The sequence below is a fragment of the Lupinus angustifolius genome, chromosome LG06, assembly GCF_001865875.1.
Source record: "Lupinus angustifolius cultivar Tanjil chromosome LG06, LupAngTanjil_v1.0, whole genome shotgun sequence".
Classification (NCBI taxonomy): domain Eukaryota; kingdom Viridiplantae; phylum Streptophyta; class Magnoliopsida; order Fabales; family Fabaceae; genus Lupinus; species Lupinus angustifolius.
In genome coordinates, this window is record NC_032014.1 from 1,719,132 (window position 1) to 1,740,493 (window position 21,362).

The 21,362-nt window shown below is 31.9% G+C and overlaps 3 protein-coding genes across 3 annotated transcripts; all 3 read left to right on the forward strand.

Annotated features, from left to right (window-relative positions):
* On the forward strand, positions 1-3,363 carry LOC109348768 (bifunctional nuclease 2). Its single transcript, XM_019589316.1, has 10 exons — positions 1-392; positions 812-1,033; positions 1,131-1,183; positions 1,267-1,323; positions 2,006-2,071; positions 2,152-2,223; positions 2,395-2,504; positions 2,628-2,719; positions 2,874-2,938; positions 3,085-3,363. The coding sequence occupies exons 1-9, from the start codon at positions 146-148 to the stop codon at positions 2,924-2,926; spliced, it is 972 nt and encodes a 323-aa protein (XP_019444861.1). The 5' UTR covers positions 1-145; the 3' UTR covers positions 2,927-2,938; positions 3,085-3,363.
* On the forward strand, positions 12,575-15,636 carry LOC109348769 (thiol-disulfide oxidoreductase LTO1). Its single transcript, XM_019589317.1, has 6 exons — positions 12,575-12,988; positions 13,326-13,582; positions 13,671-13,783; positions 14,546-14,693; positions 15,207-15,344; positions 15,434-15,636. Exons 1-6 carry the CDS (start codon positions 12,628-12,630, stop codon positions 15,506-15,508), a joined length of 1,092 nt encoding a protein of 363 aa, XP_019444862.1. The 5' UTR covers positions 12,575-12,627; the 3' UTR covers positions 15,509-15,636.
* Positions 17,727-19,555, forward strand: LOC109348770 (ganglioside-induced differentiation-associated protein 2). Its single transcript, XM_019589319.1, has 3 exons — positions 17,727-18,042; positions 18,111-18,378; positions 19,132-19,555. The coding sequence occupies exons 1-3, from the start codon at positions 17,913-17,915 to the stop codon at positions 19,352-19,354; spliced, it is 621 nt and encodes a 206-aa protein (XP_019444864.1). The 5' UTR covers positions 17,727-17,912; the 3' UTR covers positions 19,355-19,555.

The following is a 21,362-nucleotide window of genomic DNA, read 5'->3' on the forward strand; positions in this document are numbered from 1 at the left end:
GGAATTGATTATAATAATATGATACGAATGAATGGGCATCATCACCCACCACGCCCATTCTTCGCATAATAGCGTCGCGTTTCTTATTTCAACCACCCCGTTACCGTTACAGTCCCCTTCTTTTCACAGTTTTAGAAAATAGAAAATGCTAGCTTCCCCGTTTTGCCTCCGTTCCGTTACCGCCGTGGGTTCCGTCACCGATCACAGAAATGCAACCGTTTCTCACTCCGTCTCATTCCATTTCTCGCCATCACCGTCGTGTCTTCGTTTTCGATGCCCTAAATCGATCCTCATTTCTTGCAATTCTTATCGTGGACCCTCCCGCATCAGATCCAGCTTCGATGATCATCACAACAGTAATCACTTTCTTCCAGCCTCTCTCCTCCTCTCAGGTCTAATTTTAATTTTTATTTTAATTTCATCACAAAAATTATCATCCTTCTATTTTTCTTTTTGATTCATAACTCCCGAGATATTTTTGTATCATAATCTTTAATAGCTTGGTTAAGTTCAGTGTTATTTTCTCTACATGTTTCATTACTGTGAATTCCCTTAATTATTTGTGTTTTTTTGGTGCATTCCGTTATCTCTGTGGCTCTAGTAAGAAAATATATGTTATACTATGGTAATGTCTGCAAGGTCTGTGCTTGAATGAGATCTAGAGGGTTGTTTTTTCACCTTAATTTTCAGTGGTCATTAGTTTCTTTGTAATAGTGTGTTGAAGTAACTCTGGTTCTTTTGATCATTTAGGTCTATCCATGTGTGTGTATGCATGCATTCCCTGAAATTTTAATTACTTAAACTAGCGCAGAAACAATCTCACACTATCATATGTGGAGCCATCGATTTCGAGACGACTTACTACGGAAATCCTCGGCAACATCAACTCCCTTATCATTCCAGGGGAAAAACTCAGGAACAGATAATAATAATAATAGTTTAATAAGACAAGGATTTCTACAGCGTTTCCAGGGTCCCACAATTTTTCTCAAGATTTCTTGTGATGGAGATTATATTCTGCCCATTGCTGTAGGTATGTGCCAAAGATATAAATATGTCTTATAATTTATCTATCCCTGTTGTTGGTAGAAAATCTAGGTTTTATTAATTTCAATGCTTTGTTACTGCAGGGAAGATTGCCATTGAAAAACTTATAGATGCTGAATCTGAACGAGAAAATGGGGTAATTTTTGAACTTGTATCCCAAGGGTTGTGCACTTTTGTTTATTGTTCACAATCAATTCTTAGAAAATGATGATATTGCAGGATTGCCCAGATCAGTTCCAGTTCGTGAAAAACCTTGTTGAAAGACTAGACCATGAAGTATGATGCTAAGCATTTCCCACTTCATATTGGTGCTAATTGCCTCTTTTTTTGTTTTTGTTTTTTAAAGAGAGTTATGTGCTTCGTTTTCTCTTTCTGAAGCATTTCTGTTGAGTCTAGGTAGTAATGTTATGGCAATAGCAACAACAACTATCTCACCCATTTCATTTTAGCTTCTTATTTTACTTTACATTTATGGGATTCCCTATGTTATGGCAATATGCGGAGGGAACTCTATGTGGATTACTTAGGTTCTGATGCATTATTATTCTTGATAATGAGATGATATAATCTCTCTCATTTTCATAGTCTGCCGACATCACATTTTATCTGTCCACCAGATAATAGAGTATTACACAAGATATACTGCTCCATTGACCTTCCTTTGAGTCTATTCCACCTTTAATCCCTAGCAAGGATTATTAGGTGAGATCATAGCATCAATACCTATTGAATGCGAGTTGTGTGTTTGAGAATTATCATACTAAAAAAGAAAGTGGTACAATTTGGGTCCTCTTACAGTCTTACCTTAGTGATCTCCTCGACCAGTCCTTATCCTTGTGCAAAATTTGTAAAGCAATAGGACTATAGCTTTATGATTGTGTCATGCACATCCCCTTCAAAAAGAAATTCGGCGTCAAATAGATTATTCAAATGTTTTCCCTTGATTTGACTCTTTCAGGTGATAATGGTGAGAATAACGGAGAGAGTGGTCAGCACTTACTTTGCAAGATTGTACCTTAGCCAGGTTGAGAAACTTCTCTTTTCTAAATGATAAATACCTTTAAGTTATGCTCTTCTGCTCATAAAAGCTAATTATTTCTCCAGCCAGGGAAAAGTGATATTATTAGTGTGGATATGCGCCCTTCAGATGCCATTAATGTTGCAAATAGATGCAAGGTATACATTCAGTGTGGACCCTGCCAAATATCTGTGAAGAAATTTTGGGTTTCTAAAGGGTCATCTCTGAAGACCATTATACTTGTACTTATGCAGAATTTCCATAAAATGCATTTTGTGCATGGGTGCTAGACAAATCCACATGTTTGATCTGAAATTTGTTTTGTGCAGGCTCCAATATATGTAAGTAAACATATTGTTTTAACAGATGCTATCAGACTCGGCTATGGAATGGGGAGAGTGCGAAACAAAAAGCCTATTTATGATGTATTGCTTGACAGGTATTACATATTTTTGGCATCTTTGTCATGATATATGTGCTCCCCCCACACCCGCATCCCCTTGCTTTTCTTTCTGGGTACATCATTTCATCCGAGTCTAAACTTTAGATACATTTTCTGCAGTCCTGGAGATGGTCCAGATTTGGTCGCGCAAGAGCTAAGTATGATGCATAATATGCATACAGCTATCAAACAGGAAAGATTTAAAGATGCAGGTAAAATATCTTTGGGTATGATTGTATCAAATATTTGATCTGATACATTCATGACTGTTATATAGTCACTAAATTGCTGCCCTTTGAAAGTTGGAATACCTTAAGCGAGAATGGTAATGTTATAGAATCTTATAAAATTATCTGCATTTTGCAGCTGCATGGAGAGACAAACTTGCATATCTTCGAAAATCAGCGCAAGAGCACTAATGAGCTTGTTGGGTATGTCCAAAAATTGCTTTTGGCCATTTGAACCTTTAGAAGTTGACATTTAAAAAATAAAAATCAAAAGAGAATCATATGTTTACTATAGTTTTGCTGTTTAGCTCTCTAATTGAATATTGAAAATTTTCATGTGGTGATGACAGGACAAGTTCTGAAGAAAAGTAGCAGAGTTATGTGCTGTTCACTTGTGCATTAGAATCGTCAACCCCAGATAGTGTACATAAAATGTATTAAAATCTCCTAAGCCTAGAAGAGTACTCTGCTTCCTGCTACTAATACTAATCATGGTCGAGTATGTGTGTAATCCTTGACAGCATTCATCATCAATGAGAAGAATTAATATATGTCCTTGGCACTTTGTAATGAATATAACAATCTTTTAAGTTCTTATTTTAAATTAATATATGGTCCTCTTTCTTAGCGTTGCCTATCTCAAATAAGAGCTCCCAGTGCAGTCAAATAATATATTTCTATGTCCCAGAGCCCCGAAACAAACAATGATTCTAAGAACTAGGTGTCACACATAACACCATCAAACCTAGCCAACTGATGTATCAAATTATGGCCTTACAAGTTCATGGATTAATCCTTGATTTTACACCTTAAACAAAAGGAATATTTGATTTTACACACTTTTATGCAATTTAAGATTTTTATTGAGTGTGATCACACATGACATGTTGATGATGGTTAAAAAAGAAGATTTGCGTCAAACAATCTTTTATGACAGCATGCACTGTCATTACATATATATAGTCTGAAGCAAAAGTGAAAAGGAAATTATGTAAATGATATAATACTAGCTAGCCATATTTGTGGCAACAAATTAACATGATTATACATCTTCTAGCAATATAAAACCTGGACTTATGCTCCTTCACCATGAGGACAAAGCATCGTTGCCTTTCTGAATGAACAGAACCTTCACTACTGCAAAACCCTCAGCTATTGATATTATTATCTAGATCACAAAAACTATATCTCAATCATATCAAATATTACTCATCAACCAAAATCCTGGTATAGTTTTGAACAGACCCAAATTAAGACTAGCTTTCTGGGATTCTCTCTCTCTCTCTTTCTTGTGTATTAAACTTGAGACACTATGCTATATACAATGCTATTCTGCAATTATATATATATATATATATATATATATATATATATATATATTCCGCCACCCTTAGAGATGAGACTTCCAAAATATTCTTATGCGTGTGAAATGTGAATATGCATGCCTTTTTATTTTAATATTTTAACTTTGATATAGAAGTGATTTATGATAGAATATTTCTACTTCATATATTGAGATTAATTTTTTATTGTTGTTATATTTTTATTTTAATGCTTTGATGACATCAATTATGCTCAAGAATGAAGTAGTGTTGAGTTTAAGTTCCATCTAAGAATTGCTCCTGATTAATTGGGTTGGTGAGTAATGCTAAACAACGTTCAAAATCACCACTACTACTATAATATATGTATCAGGTAGGATTATGGAATAAATTATCTTTGTGTATTTTATTATCCTACAACACAGAGATTGTGTGTTCCCACTTCATATCCTCATTTGTATATTTATCCAATTAAAAACTACTACTTAATTAAAAATAAAATTCAAAATAACAAAAACTAATATTTTTATATTATTTATTAAAATTTAACTAGCTAGAAATATATAGATATATTTTTTTGGGACATATAATCTTTGTTTAATATTAGAGATATTATTGAAAAGTTCAGAAATTTTGAATAGACTAATAACTGATTAATAGAAAATGTTCATTGATAGCAACAATCCCTTGATTAAATATAAAAACTGATACAAACACAAACTAAACATTCACTTAATACAATTCTGTCTTTATCATTCACTTTTCTAACTTATATTTTTTCTTATCCCTTCAGTCAATTATTGCTTTAGTATTTGTCACCACACACACAAAATATATATATAATATATATTTACATTTGAGGAAGTAACATTTTCCTGATATAAATGTACAGAACAGTAGTAAAAAATACAGGAAGTCTAAGAGTATTTGGGTATTGTCTAAGAGTATTTGGGTATTGGAGTACATTATTGCTCTTTATATACAGTATTACACTATGTTTGTTTGCATAGAAAATAAGGGAAAGAAAAGTGGTGAAAAATATCATTTTCTACTATTTGGTTCCAACATTAAATAGGGAGGAAAGAAAAAATATGTATGGGTCCTACAAAAAGTTTTTCCTCCCTAGTTTGGGAAGAAAATGAAGGAAGGAAAGAAAACTATAAAAAATTCCAAATTTACTCTTATACCATGAATTGAAAGAACAATAATCTAAGTGAATATAAATACAGTGTAGTAATTTTCTTTGTTTATATTCATTTTTATGTGAAATTAGTTAACTCATTTTTATTTTCGTTGTTTTTGAGCTCACAAATAAATAGTAGTTATGTATACTAAATGATGAATTGAAAAGAAAAAATATATAATTACTTAAAATTACCAACAAAGTGACAAATAATAAATAAATTAAAAAGAAAAAACACAAATATGTGGAAGTAAGATAATTAAAAATATAAAAGTGATTATCAAATATTAGTATATTTTTTCAGACGCATTAGTGAGAAGAAGATGTAGGATGTTAATGATTTTCATTGGTATCTTAAACTTAGTTTATATGTTACTTAAAAAAATATTTTTTAATATTATTAAAATTAAATTATTTAGTTATTTAATTTGCAATTCAAAAATTAGATATACTACATAATTATATATATAAATAATGAGGGCACTTATATCATTTTTAATACACTATGTATAAATGTGCATTTTCTTTCCTTTCATTTTCTTTCCATTTTCAATCATATCAAACAATAAAAATTATCATCTCCCTTTTTATTATTTTTCTTTCTTTCAACTTTCTTTTCTTCTACTTTCATTCCTAAACCAAAGATTGAAGTATTTTGTAAGTGTAGTGGTAATGGTTTCATATCGTTTGTCTTTCTAGTTCATTTTATTTATACTGAATATATAATTTCAGCAGGGCTTTCCAATTAATTTTTTTATAATTAATTCATTCATGCCTTGAATTAAGACACTGTATTGGCAAATCAAAATTATAATTAATTGGAATAGAATTCTGTATCTTTTAAAAAGTTAGGGAATTGGGACATGATTAAGTAAGTTATGTTGTATGAGTTTAACTCATCTTCGGTAATAGAGATGTCATTACTAAAATATATGGTTGAGATTTTTGTAAACTTAATTTATTTATTTTTTCTTCGAAAATAACATAAAATTATGACCGTTGAAAAGATTTTTTTGTCACATGTCATTATCTTATCCAGCTCTGGATTCCGGAGAGTATCCTTTCCATGTTGTATATACATGCAACTGCCAGCCAAATAGCTGTGGATGATTAATGATTTATGAACAAATGTAGGGTCTACCTACAATTATAATGCTGCGTCACAGCTTTTATACTCTCATATTTGGTACTTCTAACTACTTAATTAAACACCCAAATTGTTTTCTATTCCCATTATTGAGTTTTATGTACCGTGTTTTATTATTTTCAATATTTTGTGACTTTAATTACGAGATTCCTGTCAAATACGCGTCAGAAAATTCCAATCGGTTTCGGAACTTGTTTATAACTTTATATAGCTGATCTGCTCAACAATCTTATTATTCTATTATATTTTTTTATATTACCAACCGTATTTTTTTATTAGAAATTAATTTACTTTTCATAAACAAGTATTTTTCTAGAAAATCAAATATTTAATATAACATTATATTATTAAATTAATGTCTTATTGAGTTATGTTTGATTGTATGAGTACCTACGACTCATCATCCAAAACAAAATACTATAGCAAGTACATTGAAATTCTTAATAACTGTGTATTTATTCATGTCCTATAAAAAGTAAAATTTCCCTTTCAAATAATAATAATATTATTTTGCTTTCTCATTAGAGCAAGTGAAAAGTGTAAAATAACAATAAAAATTGTGGGTGCTCTAATTAGAATACTCATACACACATGAAATAATAATATAAAATGTATTTCTCTTTTAATCTGTATATTAATTCTATCTTGTAATAATTATTAAGTAGTTCAAAATTCTCAGTTATAAGAGAAAGATGATGTTATTGATTGAATTACTTTTATTAAGCTATTTAACAGATTAATATTGTAACACTTATAGTCTTTCTCACTCACATGTTCATACCAATATAAGGGAAAAGTTCTAAGCTAATAATTATCTGCTTTTTTTGGTTATTGATTTTAATTTTTATAACAGAACAAGCCATCAAAAGCATGCTCTTCCTGCACCATAGTATCAAGCTTTTACCTTGTGTTTGAGTTTTGCAAATTTGGATGCCATAAACAGTTAAGCACTAATGTCAAAGCGTTGTTCTCTCATAAACTTCACAACACATTGAGACGTTGAGTGTCTGCAAAAAGATTCCATCTAGTAGAAAAAAGGTTTCTAGCTATTATGTGTTATTAATTGTTGCCATAAATACCATATCAACCCAAATCAGAAAAATTGAAGCATGGCTAACGAGTTGCAAGTGCTTCAAAAAAAAATAAAGAGAAATGTAAATTCCAATAACATATTTATCATTTTAGTTATAATAAAATTATACTTTTGCCACTAAAAACAAGTGCAAAAACATGGGTCATAAATTATTCTTGTTTCTTGTCCATTAATGGAGATGCAAATTGTATTTTGTTGTGTATTTTTAAGGTCAAATTGTAATTTCAATAAAAATTAAAGGTCATAAATATTATTATCTAATAATTTTTTTAGTATATTTTCTCTCTAGTCTAACTCATAAAAACAAGACTCGCAATTATAAGAGAGATACTGCTTTGCCATATTGAGCAAACATGAAAAGGCATTTAAGCCTGTAGAGTAGTTTGATTTTTCCTACACTGCAAGTGAACATAATAACCCATCTCCAATACCAATACCCTAAACTCAAAAAGAAAGAGTAATAGTAGTAATAGTAATAATAGTAAGGGGTAGGAGGAGCCAAATGGTATTGACAGTTGAAGGGTACAGTGCCTATTATTAATGTTGTGGCATGTTCATTACAGAGGGAGATTCCCTCATTTAATGTTGTGGTCTTTCTGGTTTCTGTAACTCAGCGAGTATCGCCATCATGTATTTAATTTCTCTTCCTTTTTATCAACCAAAGGTGCCCATATCACTATTCACTACAGTTAACACATAATAAATGTATATACTAGCTCTATGTCTCAGAACTTCTTATTACTATTAATTTCAAAGTTTTACTAATGTGTAAGGAACTCAGTAAAACAAAGTGTTAATAGAACTAAAAGAGTTAATGTTTTGTTGATGATGACAAATGTGACATGTGCTAAGTGATACTTTGTAGAAGGATACATAGATCCTGATCTTTAAGTATGCAACCATGCATGTTTCACAAATCAGAAAAGGATACATGCACAGATGAATGGTGGATGATACACTGATGACAATAATTTACGTGGTAAAGTAATAGAGAAGTTATCCTTATCACTAGACAATTATGCCCCACATGCAGCCAGAAAGAAGAATCTCAGCAACAAGTTGGTTGCATGAATGAGTCGGAGCCAAGAAAGGGTTAAATTTGACTATATCATAACCTGCATTTTAGGTTATGAGCAGTGTGTAACAGATGCAACATCAAAATTTGAAGAGGCCATAAGAGCAATACAATAATACGTTATTATGGGTGAAAAAAGAAGTGAAAAAAACAGAAAATGGCATGGAACGAGAACTATGGATATAAATGCATTGTCCCCACAAACTGGTGTTGATACATACTTGATTTCCCTAAAGTAAAGTTTTGGGTTCGAATATTGTGGATGGAAAAAATACATACTGTGAGAGAGTTAGCCCACATACTTATAGATGTTCCCGGCTTGGACAGTATTGCCTTCGATCGAGAATACATTTCCAAAACAAAAAAAATTGGAGCGTCCCCAGCTTTATGCATTGGTAGTCGAGGGCTTTAAATGCTATATACAGAAACAAACCCTTTCTTCCGCTCTTATAATCAATCCCACCCATCAAGACATTCTCACACTCAAAACACAAACGCTTCTTCTTTCTTTATTTCTCTCTCCCATTTACTTCTTATGCCCCCTTGGTTTCTCTTATATTGTACTTCAAGTTTCTTGTTGCTATTTGAAACATATATACATTTTCATGAAGTAGCTACTATGATATTGGCTTGGTTCACTCAGACAAAAACACCCAGTTTTAGCTATTTTATTAAATAAAATATGCAAAGAAAACAGAAAATGGAAAACTTTTCTGTGGGTTTTGGTTTTGATTGAGCCGTGCCAATATCTCAGTGCTATTTCATGTTTTACGAAGATACGCCACGAGTTAAGAGAATATCAGATCAAACGCCAAGGTAAAAGTTTGCTTTGCTTTATAGTTTCATTAAATTTAGGAAGATGGAAGTTGAAATAATCTCTACTGTGTAAACACAAAATAAACACCTACCACGTGCAATTTGTGGTTCTCCCTATCTCCCTGTTTTGCCCTAACAATTTTCTAATTTTTACAAAAAAAATCATATATAACCTAATGTTCCTCTCCACCTAATGTATACTCATATTATTTGGTTAATTATTTTTTATTCTTAAATTATAACTATCAGTCTTTAATGTAGAACATTACACCAATTAAATAAATTCAACTGCAGATTATAAATATTTAACACAAAATATTATGTTTGACATTTATGACATACAAACTATACATTATAAATGATAGGAAAGCGGATTGAGAGACACAATAGTAGCTGTCAACACTCTAGTGAATATAACGAAAGAAATGGGTTGATTTTTAAACATAAATGAAGTATCAAAATAAAGATAAAGATAAAAAGATGTATGTAGTGACTGTATAAGTTTTATACATCATCATTGCATCATCTATCATTGATATTTAATTATGGTTGATTTTTCAAAAAATGTATTCTAAATGAATAGTAAATGATAAAATGTATGTGTATAAATCTTTATAGTATATAGATTTTACACTCAAAAAGATAAAATATCAAACTAAAACTTCCAAAATAGACAAATGAACAAAACTATAATTACGTATTTCTTTAGTGGTTTTCTAATACCCATTTCATTTGTTTGTTATAGGTTAATGCTTATGGTTATGCATATAGATTTGAATGATATAATTAATTGGATTTGTTTTTATTAAAATACTCACGTTTTAATCATTATAAATTTTCCATATTTATGTGAAAACACGAGAGGTGAAGAAGAGAATGCAATAGATAAATATATAATTAGAATAGAAGGTAAAATATAAATGAACTTTGGTTATCTAAAATTAAAAAAAGTGAATATTTATAAGAAGTGCATGGAGTAAGAAATAAACTTTGAATAACATGCTGGTCCAAAAAGTCAAACTTTTAGTTCATTTTATTTTAAAGAGTTGCTTAAAATATATATATACTTTTCTCATGAGTTTGCTTGCACCTTGAATTTTGAAGGAAATAATTAAGAGTCAATTCAAATGTTAAGACCTACTATATCCATTGAGTGCAAATCATCCCAAATAGTTATGACGAAAACAAAATTATTATGAGAAGAGGAAAAGAAAAACTTAGTCAATCTAATTCATTGAGCAAGTTATTCTCAAAGATGACTTCTATAGTAGAACCAAACTTGATTCAGACATTTAAAATTTTGAACAAGCTAGGATGTTTGTTTTCAGCTCCAATCAAGAATGGCAATTGCCTAAATATTAAGCTAAGGCGTTAAAGAAGCATTGCTTACATCAGATAATAACTCATTTGCAGCCATCAATATATATCTTTTACCAAACTGATAACCCTATGAAACCAGAAGATCAACATCTGAATTAAATTAAGCAAGAGTAAATTATACTGACACCTCCTGAGTTTTAGTGAAATTATATAAATTACTCATCACTTTTTTACACCTATACAAACCCCTATAATTTTTATACTTTCATTACATTGACTAACCTTGCATGAAAATTAAGTGTAATTGTTTAAACAAAAAATGTGATAAATACAATTAAGTTAAACAAAACATGATATATTGTAGAGACGAGTCCAAATAATATGTGTTGATACCTCTTTATTATTTTTGGTTCGTTACGATATAATATAAGAACGATTTAAACAATATATCTTTAGATTGTTGATGCATTTTGTAACAAAAAAATAATAAAGATACATTGATTTGTATATTATTTGGACTTTTCTCCAGAATATACCATGTTTTGTTTAACTTAATTGCATTCATCACATTTTTTATTTAAGATATTATATTTATTTCTCATGCAGGGGTATTTAGTGTAATGAAAGTATGAAAATTAGGGAATTTGTGTATTCTTAAAGAAGTGATACTTTGTTGGTGGAAAAGTGGGTAGTGATTGGTCATGTACTTTTTTACTCTTGGTCGTTCCTTTTCTGATATTTTAACCTCTTCTGATACTGTTAATGTGTGGTGAAAATATAGTTGATCTGAGTAGAATTTCAGCTCCTCAATTTGAAACAATTGAATTGGTTTTTATCTCTATTCCTATGCTACTTGAATTTCATAAATTTTATGGTCTCTTTAGTATACTTGAATTTTACAATTGTTTTGTGTTGCAGCTTGTGAATGTAGTCCTGGGACTTACATTGTTCAATTGTATCACATGGACAGTGTGGAGCAAACGCAGCTCACATTGATTTTAAGAATTGGATACTCAAATAACGAAGTTGTACAAGTATGTATATGCATGATAAGATTTTCTTTGTTATCTATAACTAATTTAACAATATATTTATAGAGGGACCAATTTCACTAAATAATAAAGTTTAAGGAGTAATTAGGAAGAAGAAAAAGTTCATGGTACCTACTTACAAAATGCATAAAGTTCAATGGGATTTTATACACTTTCCCCTAAAATTTAAATAAGAAAATGATTAATCTCTTTGATCGAACTACACCCTTGATCTTAAAAACTAGTTATAAAAACTCGATCAGCTTCCTTTATGAAGGTTTATTTTGATATAATAGTGTCCCCAACTAATTCAAATTTGAGTAGGGGAAGAGCACGGGTCACAAAGTATCTAAAACTAGACCCAAATAACAAAATATCCATATAAATAAATAAAAGTTTTAATTCAAAATGCATGACTACTATGAGCGTGAAACACATTATAGTTTTGGACTAGCTTCTTGCCCTAACTAACTTCCAAGGCTTGAAAAAATCAAAATTAAATGGAATGAAACATGATGCTTGATAATAGAATTACTAGTAAGAATTCTCTCAAATGTCATACAATAAATACATAAAAGACAATATGTAATGAAATTTTAATATTTTATTTAACATGAAATCATATTTCTGTCATTAAAAATATAAGGAAAAACAATCACTTATCTCTCATAGAATACTTGTTTTAGAATTATGAAGATTACAGCATGAAGGGGACCCACAACTAACCAATCAGAAAGTCACAGATAAGCTTCAACCTCAGAAAAGCCCATAAACACCGACACCCATTTCTCTACTGGGCCCATAAGTATTGGGCTGAAAAGTAACGAACGGGCCCAATAAACTACCTCTCTTCTCCGAACAAGTAAAACGATGCGTTTGAGGAAAGAAGATGAGGTAGAGTTCTGAATGGCGACAATGTCATTGTTATCCTTTTCTCTTTCCTTCAATCGCTGCTCCACTCCAATTCCTTACCAACACCAGAATCCGAACCTAATTTCAATTTTGCGTTCAAGTCCAAGGTTGGTGTCTCTCAAATGTTCCTCTTACGGTTCCGAACCTGAACCTGAAACCGAACCAGAAACCGCTATTCTCGCTACTTCCACTGGTTCTGATTGGACTTATAAACTCGCCGTAGGAATATCGGGAATCGGATTCTTTGAAACTTCATATCTCAATTTCATTAAGCTCACCGGTTCTGATGCCTTCTGCCCCGTTGGTGGTGGTTCTTGCACCGACATACTCAACAGTGATTACGCCGTCGTTTTCGGTATCTCCTCTTTGAATTACGTTTCACGTATTGTGTTTGTTTGAAAGAGGGTTAGAAGTAACTATGACACTTTAATGTGAGTAATCAAGGGTGTAATCATCTTCATTTGATAAGTTATAGGGTTTAGGTTTTATACAACTTCATGATTTGGTTTCATCTCATATCCAAATATAAAATTAAGCAATCTAAATGGTGTTCCATTCCACTTCAGTATATTACATTCCATAAATCTAAACATTGTTTAAGGATATATACACTCTTACTTATTCAGTTTAGGAAAAGAATAAGAAAAAAAAAGTCTTTTCCTTTAATGACAGAGTGTTTACAATTTTGGTAGGTGTTCCTCTCCCCTTGATTGGGCTGGCTGCATATGGCTTCGCTGCAACGATTGGTTTTCAGTTAGCTACAAACAAGTTTTCTTTCGGGATTAACAAATCGAATGCTCAACTATTACTGCTTGCTACCACTACCTCAATGGCAGCTGCTAGTTCCTATTTCTTGTACATTCTAACTACCGCATTCCCCAGCTCCTCTTGCACCTACTGCTTACTTTCAGTTATTTTATCGTTCACCTTGTTCTTTATTACTGTCAAGGTGAATTATGATAAACCTTTGTGTCTGTATGTTATTTTTATTATCTTGTTCCCTAATTGGTTTTCATATTTTGGAAAATGTGTTGTAGGACCTTGGATTGCAAGAGACTTATAAACAACTCGGCCTTCAGTTGTTTATTTCTGGCTTGGTCATTCTCACACTCAACACCTCCTATTCCAGTTCTAAATCTGCCTCCTCAAGGTTACATTTTATGCTTTTATTTTCCAATTCAACTGTATGGAACATTTTGCACAACTTTCGCCAATGGCCCCATGTTATGTGCCCATAAACAGTACATTAGTAGTGTTTCACTGTTGGTACCAAACAAAATTGAAAAACTAATGACAATCTAATTAGCATATTATTAAATATAATAATTTGCATCTGTGATGAGGAGCCTCAGAGCAGTGATTGGATTGTTTCCCTGTATTGGAATCAACCTCTTGCGCGTGCAACGTAAGGATGCCTATGATAGACCCACATAGTGGGTCCAACCTTTCCCTGAACCCTATGCATAACAAGAGCTTTATAGCACTAGTTTACCCCTTTATAATAATGTGCAGCTGTAAGAAATGGGAGATGCATTGACATGGTCAGAGGGAAGGGGAGCATGACTATGGCATTGTTCCCCCCCAACTTTGCCATTGTCCTCATGTACTCCTCTAAAGGTCTCGAAATCATTCTTCATGTTATATATATATGGTTTGTTTGCCCCCTAAACTAAATTTCTAGCTACATCTCCGATTGACTTGGTGGTTTCTTGTTGAATTCCCATGTGATGGATACTTTCATTTTTTCAAAAATAAACCTTGGCTGCAAATATTCTTAATTTTCTGTCCCTGCTCCCATTGGAATTTGGATATGAATCCAAGATCAATATTTGTTGTGTGGATAAAATAAACCAAGATCAATATAGCATTCAATTTTTAATTCTCATTGTTGTTCCATTGTCTGCTTTAGCAGCCTGGCTGGAATTGAACTGCCATATTATGCAACTGAGATTTCAGCTTCATCAACCCCTTTTGCACAATCTCTAGCAAGGCATTTGCACTCAATAGGAGCTAGAATGTATGGAGCTTTCTGGTGTTCACACTGTTTAGAGCAAAAAGAGGTATGGGGTCTCTTATAAATGTTCCCTTTCAAGTTCAGATTAGTCAAAAGTGATTGACTTGCAAAAGAGGTATAAGGGTCTCTTATAAATGTTCCCTTTCTGGTGTTCTCTAAATTGTCATCAAATGTAGTCAAAAGTGATTGACTTGCATAAGATCAGATTAGTCCTTCAAATTCAACTGTGGTACTGTAAGCTTCAATCAAGAACTCACAAGCATATGGCCATTTCTTGTGATTGTGTTGAGTGTTGACCTTGGTTTCAGACTTAGTTAAATTTCAGGGGAAACCTTTGTGAAAACTTCTGTTTCTTGCTGATGTCTTTAAATTTCCCATTCTGTGAGCCTATCAAAACGTGCAACAATATTCTCTAATTTATCTACATGATTTTCCATGCTTGTAAATGTCCGTTACGGATAGATCACAATACTTGCATGCCTGCAAATTTGCTTGTCTAATGTGTCTTCAAGCATGATTAGTGCCAATGGGTTACTCACCTCATTTCTTTGTGTAACAGATGTTTGGACGTGAGGCAGCCAAGGAGTTGGATTATGTAGAGTGCTTTCCTGAAGGGTATAGGACAGGGACCAAAATGCTCAAGGCATGCATAGATGCCAAAATTGAAGGTTTCCCTACATGGATTATTAATGGCCAGGTAAAGAAGTCAATAGGCTGCAACCGTGCACCCTCTCTGTATCCGCACAAATTTGTTTCATTCTAATTGCATCAAGCAAATACTTGCAGGTTCTGAGTGGTGAGCAGGAGTTATTGGAGCTGGCTCAAGTTTCTGGATATAGTGAATCTGATCAACCTAGTTAAGGCCTAAGACTGAAAGTAACAAAGGTGGCCTTGCAGAAGCATATGTATTGTACAGCTATAATAGATGAGTTACTTGTCCTCCTATCTATGTAGGCATTTTCCTTTTGTTATTGAGCTATGATATTGATGAAGAATGTATCTTGTAAATGTACAACAACAACCACAACATCCAAGTGGTAATCCCATGGTTGGGGTTTGACTAGATGGATCTTGTAAATGTAATGAGAAATTAACCTTTTTTTAAATTTCAATAACACAGGGTGGTAAACGAATGGTTGATTAGTCTGCATGTCTTGTAAACATTCGTTTCAAAAAAATTAATAACGCGAGGGATTTGAAGACCACATTCTATTCTAGTACAAATCAACTTTTGGTATCAATAAATTTAGAATTAAAATATTTACAAATTTTATTTTAAAAAATAAAACATTACAATAAAGGATAACCTTCGTTCTGTGTACTACTATGCACAATAATTTTGGAAATATGAAATTATATTTACTTAGGTCTTGAAATAACACTTGTGGGGCATAACAGCATGAGTTCAACAAATTGAAATTGCATTAATGATTGTAATTAATGTTACATTTAAATCATCATCTCAGTAAAATATTTTTAGGATGTCGATACAGAGTAAGCTAAAACACTCTTTGATTTAAATTAGTCACTGCCATATTTTTGTATTAAAAAGCAAAAAATAAACTTGAAATTTAAAACTAGAGTACACACTTAGGTGGAGAATACCCTTATTTACGGTGTTAAAATATTAAAATAGACGTACATAAGAGAGACTAATTCAAATATATGACCAAAAAAATAATTATGAAATATTTCAATTAATTTAACTAAAAAAAAGTAAAAATATTGAACTAAAATTGTAGGGCTTTACCCCTAAGGGAGCCCTTCCAGAAATTCTCGAAGGCCAAGGCAGAACCCAGGCCTAAGAGGGGGTTTGGAAATAGTTTTCAACCAGCAATAGACGCGCCTCAGTTAGAACCTCATTAGCTGCGTCATTGCCCCAAGCGCAAAGATGCCTTTCCCTATTCACTTACCTCCTTTTTTATATAAACTCCAACCTCACATTTTTTCCACCCCAGCGATGTGGGACTTGTTTAACAGTACATAAAATCTCATCTTAACGAAGCTGGAGTTTCAAAATAAGAAATGGGGATGCCGAGCAGAGAGAGAAAATACCACCATGGCTCACAATGCCCATAATTGAACATTGTCATACTCATCCATCCACGCCTAATGATCCAAAACAGTATCAGATAATACCTGCTTTGAATGTAAATGTTATGTCTCAACAACTTCTAGCAACCAGCTCCAACCCCATTTTTCTTCCGAATATAAACCTCTTTCCACCACATAAATACAATATTTATAACTAAGGACCGATTCTACAAACAACAATATAAGTATGTTACATCTTTACTCATACAATTAACATTATTAACCTTATAAAATTAAGTTAAAAACCTTTCACGCAAAAAAAATGACAGTAACTGTTTCTGCACATAACAGTTCTTATTTTTTATCTGCGTCCTTTTGTCTAAAGTATGAAAATAAAAAGGAAGAAGAGAAGTGCTTTTCACTACAAATTCTAAAGCTTAGATAAAAAGTTCAATATGTAAATGAAGCAAAATGAAATGGTTGAGTGTCCATTATTTAATTTTCCTACGTTAGTCTCTACAAGGAACTAGCAATCTAATCTTATACTTTTTAATTATACGAAGATACATATTACATGCCATATTTAAAACGAGTGTATTTATATTTTTTGTTTCTATTATAATTAAGTTTTAATTAAAATTAAATTTTAAATGTGTTGACAAAATTTTATTAATTATCTCCACACATATATATATATATATGTCTCTATACAAATTTTTCTCAATCCTATAATTTGTTTTTATCAAAGGAGATAAACTTTCATTGTGTGTTTCTTCTGCAAACTCCAGAGTCTATTCCATGTCATGATTATTACTCTTTAACTTATTACTGAAAAAACATGATTCGTTCATGATGAAGGAATGTACGGCTACGATGGTTTCTCCGTAACCATGTGGGTCCCTAAAAAAATAGAAGATGCTATCGAATATACCCTGTGACCGCGCAACCACAGAATTGTTTCCATTCCTCTTTTCTTTCCCTCTTCCTTTTCCACACTCTTAAATTTCTTATCCTTTTTATTTTATTTTATTACTATATATTTTTATTTTCATTCTGTCCATAACGAATTGAATGCATTTTGTTTTGTTTATCAATGTCACCTCTTATAATCCCTATCCCCATTCTCCATCACAATCACAATCACAATCACAATCTTCTTTATATACTCGTCTTTCTTTCACTACCACACGCAAATTAAACCCTCTTTCTTTCTTTATAATAATTAATAAAAATGAGTTCCAATGCTACAATTTCCGAAATTGAACAGGAAGAGTTGCTTGAAAAATTACAAGTCTTCAAAATCAAAGGCAAAGACAAAAACGGCCGCAAAATCCTTCGCATTATCGGAAAATTCTTCCCTGGTAACCATGCTATAAATAACTCTTGTTTTTTTTTATGGAATTGTTGTTGATGGTTATTTTTGTTTCAGCGCGGTTGGTGAGCGTTGATGTTTTGAAGAAGTATTTGGAGGAGAGGGTTTTTCCGATGCTTGGGAAGAGGAAATTCTCGGTGCTGTATGTTCACACCGGCGTGAACAGGAGCGAGAATTTTCCCGGAATCTCTGGTCTCCGATCAATCTACGACGCGATTCCGGTGAACGTCAAGGACAATCTAGAAGCCGTTTATTTCATTCATCCAGGACTTCAGTCACGACTTTTTCTCGCTACCTTCGGCCGTTTCCTCTTCAGCGCCGCTGGGTAACAACCTAACCACCATTTTTTTCAAATTATGGCGCATTTTAGCCCCAACATTATTGCTCTTGCTATCCTGAGCCTGCCATTTCCTCATTTTTAAGTTCACATCTATCGTTGAAACCACTTTATTTCTTTATATGGGTAACATATACGGATGTAAATCTGTTGTCCCCAACCATGTCTCTGACCAATTACAATGAAGAATATTTAATTTTTTTTATTGATGTGGCATAATATGATTGATCTGGAACAGGGTTTGAGACAACATATCATTATCCAACATATACTACCTCTGCTGTTCCAATTTGATAAATCTTTTGGTTTTTGAAGATTTTTTTGCTAAATCCTGCGTAGAGGTTTATTAATTGTTATTTTTCTTACCTTTGTCTATCTCTTTCTTTATAGTTAATTGAAAAAATATTTGCAACCAAAAATAAGAAAATGTATATTAAAAAATATAATAAATATCATATAAATCAATACAATTTTAATCTTACCTTCGGGAATGAGTTGTTTTTTTTAATAGTAGGTATATATAGCAACTGAGTATTACGAGAGTTTTTGTCGGTTTCTTTCTTGTAATTAAATTTGATTTTGCTTTCGAGTTATATTTAATTTTATGAAGTTCATATTGACTAGCATGTGTTTTGGTTTAACACATCAAATGGATACGATGATTATATTTTATTTTGTACGATATTTTTTTCTTCGTTACCGGAGAGGAGTCTAATTGAAGAGTTGTGTTGTGTGCGGCAGGCTGTACGGGAAGGTGAGGTACGTGAGCAGGGTTGATTATCTATGGGAGCATGTGAGGAGGAAGGAAGTGGAGATTCCAGAGTTTGTGATTGATCATGATGATGATTTGGAGTACCGTCCTATGATGGATTATGGTTTAGAGAGTGATCATGCTAGGGTCTACGGTGGTCCACCCACAGTGGATTCACCTGTTTCTACCTACTCAATGAGGTGCATCTCTTAGATAGGATATAGGATCCATGAAGGGGCCTTGCTACTTTTGCTACCACTTGTTCTTTCAGCTTTCTTCACTGTCTTGTGTCTTGTGTCTTGTGCCTACCCAAGTTGTTCTTCAGGCCCATACATGTTCATATTGTGCAGAATGAGACATGGAAAATGATAGTTTCAACTTTTTGTTTTTTTAAGGTTCTTAATATTTTTGTCAGCATTCAGTTTTTACTTTTTTTTAACATTTTACATACATTAATGCTGCTTGAAGTTAAACGCATATCCAAAAACTTTCTTCGAAGTTAGGATATGATACTGATTTGTATATATATTAAAAGGAAAACTTGAACCAAGTTTGGACATTGGTGAAAATAAAGTGGACAATGAAATATTGAAGCTGCATTGTTTCAATGGTGGTTAGATAAGATAAATCAATATTGTGAGAACTGGACCGGTCTGGTTGACTGGATTTGAAAATGACTATGTATTTAAGTCTAATCGAATATGAGTTGGACCGCTTTAAATCAGGAAATTTCAGTCCGACCGTTTAAACCTGGTTAAACCGAATTAACCCGGTAAGTTAACCGCACGATTCACTTAAAAATAAAAATGAAACGGACGATTCACTTAAAAATAAAAATTGAAACACTGCTTTAATATTTTATTTTAGTATTGTCCAAAAAAGATAAAAAGATTAATTATGTATGGAATCACCCGATCAAACTGGATGATTTAATCATTTAAATCAGTTAAACATAATATGAGACCTCTGCCGTTTTGACGTGTGACTCGAGTTTCACAACAATAAACACCAGATCTGACCAACTGATCCTATACCATCAATTTTTTAACACCCTTAGAAGGTTCTCCTATGAAGCCTAGCATAAGTAATCTATATTTATACTATATATAAAGTCAAAACTTGAAATAACTTCCTTCGTGGTGTAATTTTCACTTCATGTTTTGCCCTTAACATTATTTAATTTTTACAAAAAAATCATATAATCCTAAGCAGCTACAACCAACACATTAATTAACCACATATCTCACATTAAATTAAACATTATCATAAACACAAAAAAATATAATATAAAGTACACCGAACACAACAAATACATTCTAATTCTAAAAAGTGAAATATATAAAAATTGAATATGTAATATCATGCAATATTCACAGGCAGCGTACACACTAGTTATATATAAAGTCAAAACTTGAAATAACTTCTTTCATGGTGTAATTTTCATTTCCTATTTTGCCCTTTACATTATTTAATTTTTACAAAAAAACTATATGATCCTAAGTAACTACCACCAATACATTAATTAACCACATATCTCCCTTAAATTAAACATTATCATAAACACAAAAAAATATAATATAAAGTACATCGAACACAACAAATACATTCTAATTAAAAAATAAAATATATAAAAATTGAATATGTAAATATTCGCTGACAGACACAAAGTGCTTGTATACACTAGTAATGATAAAATTAAATGATATGTCGGCATTTAGTTTGCCTGATGAAGCAGGCATATACTTGTGTTTCAGAAAAACAAAAACACAACGATGAAGAGGTCATAAATTCATAATCAACATTTTTAAGCACATTGTTATTCACTTTATTAACACTAGCGTGTTGACATGCACTGTCGTGTTTGTCAACCCGCTTTTCTATCGTTTATAATGTATAGTTTGTATTTTATAAATTCAAATATAATTTTTTGCGCTAAATTTATGGTTGAATTTATTCAATTGGTCTAATATTCAATTTTTAAATACATTTTTAAAATAAGAAGATAATAAAGATAAAATAAGAAAATAATATTATATGGTTTTTTTGGTAGAAATAAAAAGATATTGAGGACAAAATAGGAAAACAAAAATTACACCATGATGAGTGGTTATTTTATGTTTTCCCTTTATTAATAGTATAGATAAGGCTTCTGTTTCTAACATCTTAAGACACTTCATTTATCCTAGCAAAAAGCTTCAATATCACATGTTTACGTCTCTTG

Bases quoted from the DNA above. Each gene is read 5' to 3' on its own strand.
- LOC109348768 (XM_019589316.1), top strand. From the start codon at position 146: ATGCTAGCTTCCCCGTTTTGCCTCCGTTCCGTTACCGCCGTGGGTTCC. The intron at 393-811 runs GTCTAATTTTAA...AAACTAGCGCAG, and splicing joins AGCCTCTCTCCTCCTCTCAG to AAACAATCTCACACTATCAT. The intron at 2,505-2,627 runs GTATTACATATT...CATTTTCTGCAG, and splicing joins TATGATGTATTGCTTGACAG to TCCTGGAGATGGTCCAGATT.
- LOC109348769 (XM_019589317.1), top strand. From the start codon at position 12,628: ATGGCGACAATGTCATTGTTATCCTTTTCTCTTTCCTTCAATCGCTGC. The intron at 14,694-15,206 runs GTATGGGGTCTC...TTTGTGTAACAG, and splicing joins ACTGTTTAGAGCAAAAAGAG to ATGTTTGGACGTGAGGCAGC. The intron at 15,345-15,433 runs GTAAAGAAGTCA...AAATACTTGCAG, and splicing joins CATGGATTATTAATGGCCAG to GTTCTGAGTGGTGAGCAGGA.
- LOC109348770 (XM_019589319.1), top strand. From the start codon at position 17,913: ATGAGTTCCAATGCTACAATTTCCGAAATTGAACAGGAAGAGTTGCTT. The intron at 18,043-18,110 runs GTAACCATGCTA...TTTTTGTTTCAG, and splicing joins TATCGGAAAATTCTTCCCTG to CGCGGTTGGTGAGCGTTGAT. The intron at 18,379-19,131 runs GTAACAACCTAA...TGTGTGCGGCAG, and splicing joins TTCCTCTTCAGCGCCGCTGG to GCTGTACGGGAAGGTGAGGT.